Genomic DNA, 2,460 nt, shown 5'->3' with positions numbered 1-2,460 from the left:
CGGAGCTATTGTAAGCGTTTTCAACTGATTAACAATGCATTTCATGGGGCTACCAGTCATGTCCCAGTTGGTTTTGGTGGTACGTACTGTACGTTCAAAATAAATTTGGTCGAGGTGAAATTTGAGTGCGCTTTTCCTTTAACTATGCTTTCTCGGCGAGAAAGATCTGCCAACTACTACTAACCTGTTATCCGAAGTCAGGTACGTTGCACGAGTATATGTTCATGTGCACAGAGCTTTTAATAATGGCAGGGCGAGTTATAAAAGAAAAGGGTCCACCAACGAGAAAAGTGCACAGGAAAAATTAAAATAAAACAGGGATTACGTTCTAGGCGGTATTGATAAGCACTCGCACGACCTTACACCACCGCTCAAGTACGGAGAAAAAAAGCCTGAATAGTAGCTGCCAAGGTGCACAGCGAACCTCACCCCATCTCAGTTCGCTCGCTCCAAACCTGACCTGAGTCACGGGGTCGCAGCCGCTGCTCCGGCATCGGATGGCCTCGTGCCTGCGTGTGTCTTACACGTCGTAGGCGATGAAGTGAACGAGGAAGGAGTCGTTCATTAAGTATCCCTTCTCCGGATCTTCAAGTTCTTCTAGGGAAATCATAGCCGTGAATCCAATGCCTTCGTTAGGGCCGTTTTTGGGCCTTTGGAGGCAATGCCGCAGCTTGCGACTGACGTCCTCGGGCACCACCTCGGCCACCTTGTGGTGAGAATTTGTCTTCTGGTCGACGATGATGAACGTGCTGCGTCTTCGGTACGGCCACTGCAGAGTCCGGTCGTAGGGGCCCCTGGTGATGTAGGCGTAGATGCTAAGGCTGATCTTGCCCTTGACATTCTTCTCGGCGAAATTCGCACCCAGGTACATCTTGTAGCCGTGGATGCCCACGTAGAAGTTCTCGCTGAAGAATGACTTCGCCTTGCCCTTAAGCATCTGGTCTTTTAGCTTGGAGAAACTGTTCACGTGCCAGTCGAACTTGCTCGACCGCGGCCGCTCCTTGCCGGTGTCACTTTCGCCCGTAATGAAGTTATGTATCTTCTCAATCTTCATTAGGATGCGTTTGTTTACCGCTGATGCTTCCTCTCGCATCTTCTTCATCTCATTCCTGACTTCATACTGCAGCGCGCTCAGCGTGCTTAGGATGGCCTCGAGGTCAGCCAAGTTATTCTTGATCAACTCGACCTCGCGACACACCTCATCAAGCTTGCTGCGGAGGTCGCTGATGCTTCGGTTCTCGGCGGCTAAGAACTTGAAGTTGGGGGTAATCGCCACAGCCGCACTGTTTCTGCCCTCACGTACCGCAACGAAGGTACTCTGCTCATGTTTCACTGCAGGCTGACGATTCCGTCGCAGGTTGCGCCGACCCGCCATTGCTACGTTCGTTGCTACGTTGACGCTGCGAAAGCTTAATTGTTCGACGAAGATGCCGCGGTCCACGATGCGCATGCCACGCTCCACGCTGGGTGCACGTGGTGCATGCGCCACAAACGGTGGGGATTGGAACTAATTGTTTGCGAAAATTCCCGGTTGATATGCGGAGGGGGCGCTGCGATCGCCGAAGGAAGAGGACGTGCTCACATCGGCTCCGGCTTTTATGCTAATTTTCGCAACGCTAATTAACAGTTACCGCTGTATATTCAGTACCAATGTGTCCGTGAAGGTGCGGGGCATCGCCCGGTACCAGATTCGACCAAGCGGTACGTCCATTTTAAGGAATAAGAGGACTTTATTCCCGCGGCAGCGGCAACCCGCCGCCAGGCCTAACCGAGTGGCCGAGGGGTACGGCCGCTAAGCCTGCCTAGGCGGGCTAGGCCTAACGCCGGCGTTGCGATGGAACAAGGCGACAGCGTGGAGATGGAGACGACGACGTCATCACCGGAAATGCCCGCGACCCCAGGCCCCAGCAACAGTGACGGGCAAGTGCGCATCGCAGTCCAGGGTGAGGAAATCACCCCAGAAGAGTTCAACGAAAGCCACGGGTGGTCACACGTGGGCAGGAGAGTAAGAACCGCGGCGAGCAGTGAAAGCGCAAACGGTAACACTCGCCAGCCTCGACCTAAAACAAGAGAGAATGCCGGAAGGAAGACGATCGCGACGACGACGAGGGCAGCGAGGATGCCGAACACGCTACCGAGAGAGGAAATCAAGATAATCGTAAGGCCACGAGGAGGGCTGAACATCGCAAAGGCGCGAACGGTCACCGTCGCCTCGGCAATCATGGCGGCGGCAAGGGTTGCGAGAGAAGACGGCGCGGCGGACACCTTTTGCCCCAACTTCCACCAAAACATCATGTTGGTGAGTACCCCCGACGAGGGGAGAGCTCTGTCCTACGCCAAGATCCAAGCCATACGAATCGGAGACAAGACGCACGAAGTAGGCGCTTATCAAACCACGCCAGACGGCACGGTTAAGGGAGTCATACGCGGCATTCCCGTCGAAGACACCCCCGCAGAAAT

At 54.3% G+C, this 2,460-nt stretch overlaps 1 protein-coding gene across 1 annotated transcript; it reads right to left on the bottom strand.

Moving 5' to 3' along the window:
• Positions 1–520: 520 nt before the first annotated feature.
• Positions 521–1,386, bottom strand: LOC144170901 (TNF receptor-associated factor 1-like). Its single transcript, XM_077700916.1, has one exon. It carries the CDS (start codon positions 1,373–1,375, stop codon positions 521–523), a length of 855 nt encoding a protein of 284 aa, XP_077557042.1. The 5' UTR covers positions 1,376–1,386.
• Between the last annotated feature and the right edge of the window lie 1,074 nt (positions 1,387–2,460).

Source organism: Haemaphysalis longicornis, unplaced genomic scaffold (genome assembly GCF_048455015.1).
Source record: "Haemaphysalis longicornis isolate Haplotype H1 unplaced genomic scaffold, Haemaphysalis longicornis Haplotype H1 scaffold_1, whole genome shotgun sequence".
In the NCBI taxonomy this organism is placed as follows: Eukaryota; Metazoa; Arthropoda; class Arachnida; order Ixodida; family Ixodidae; genus Haemaphysalis; species Haemaphysalis longicornis.
This window is presented reverse-complemented; position numbering and strand designations above follow the sequence as displayed.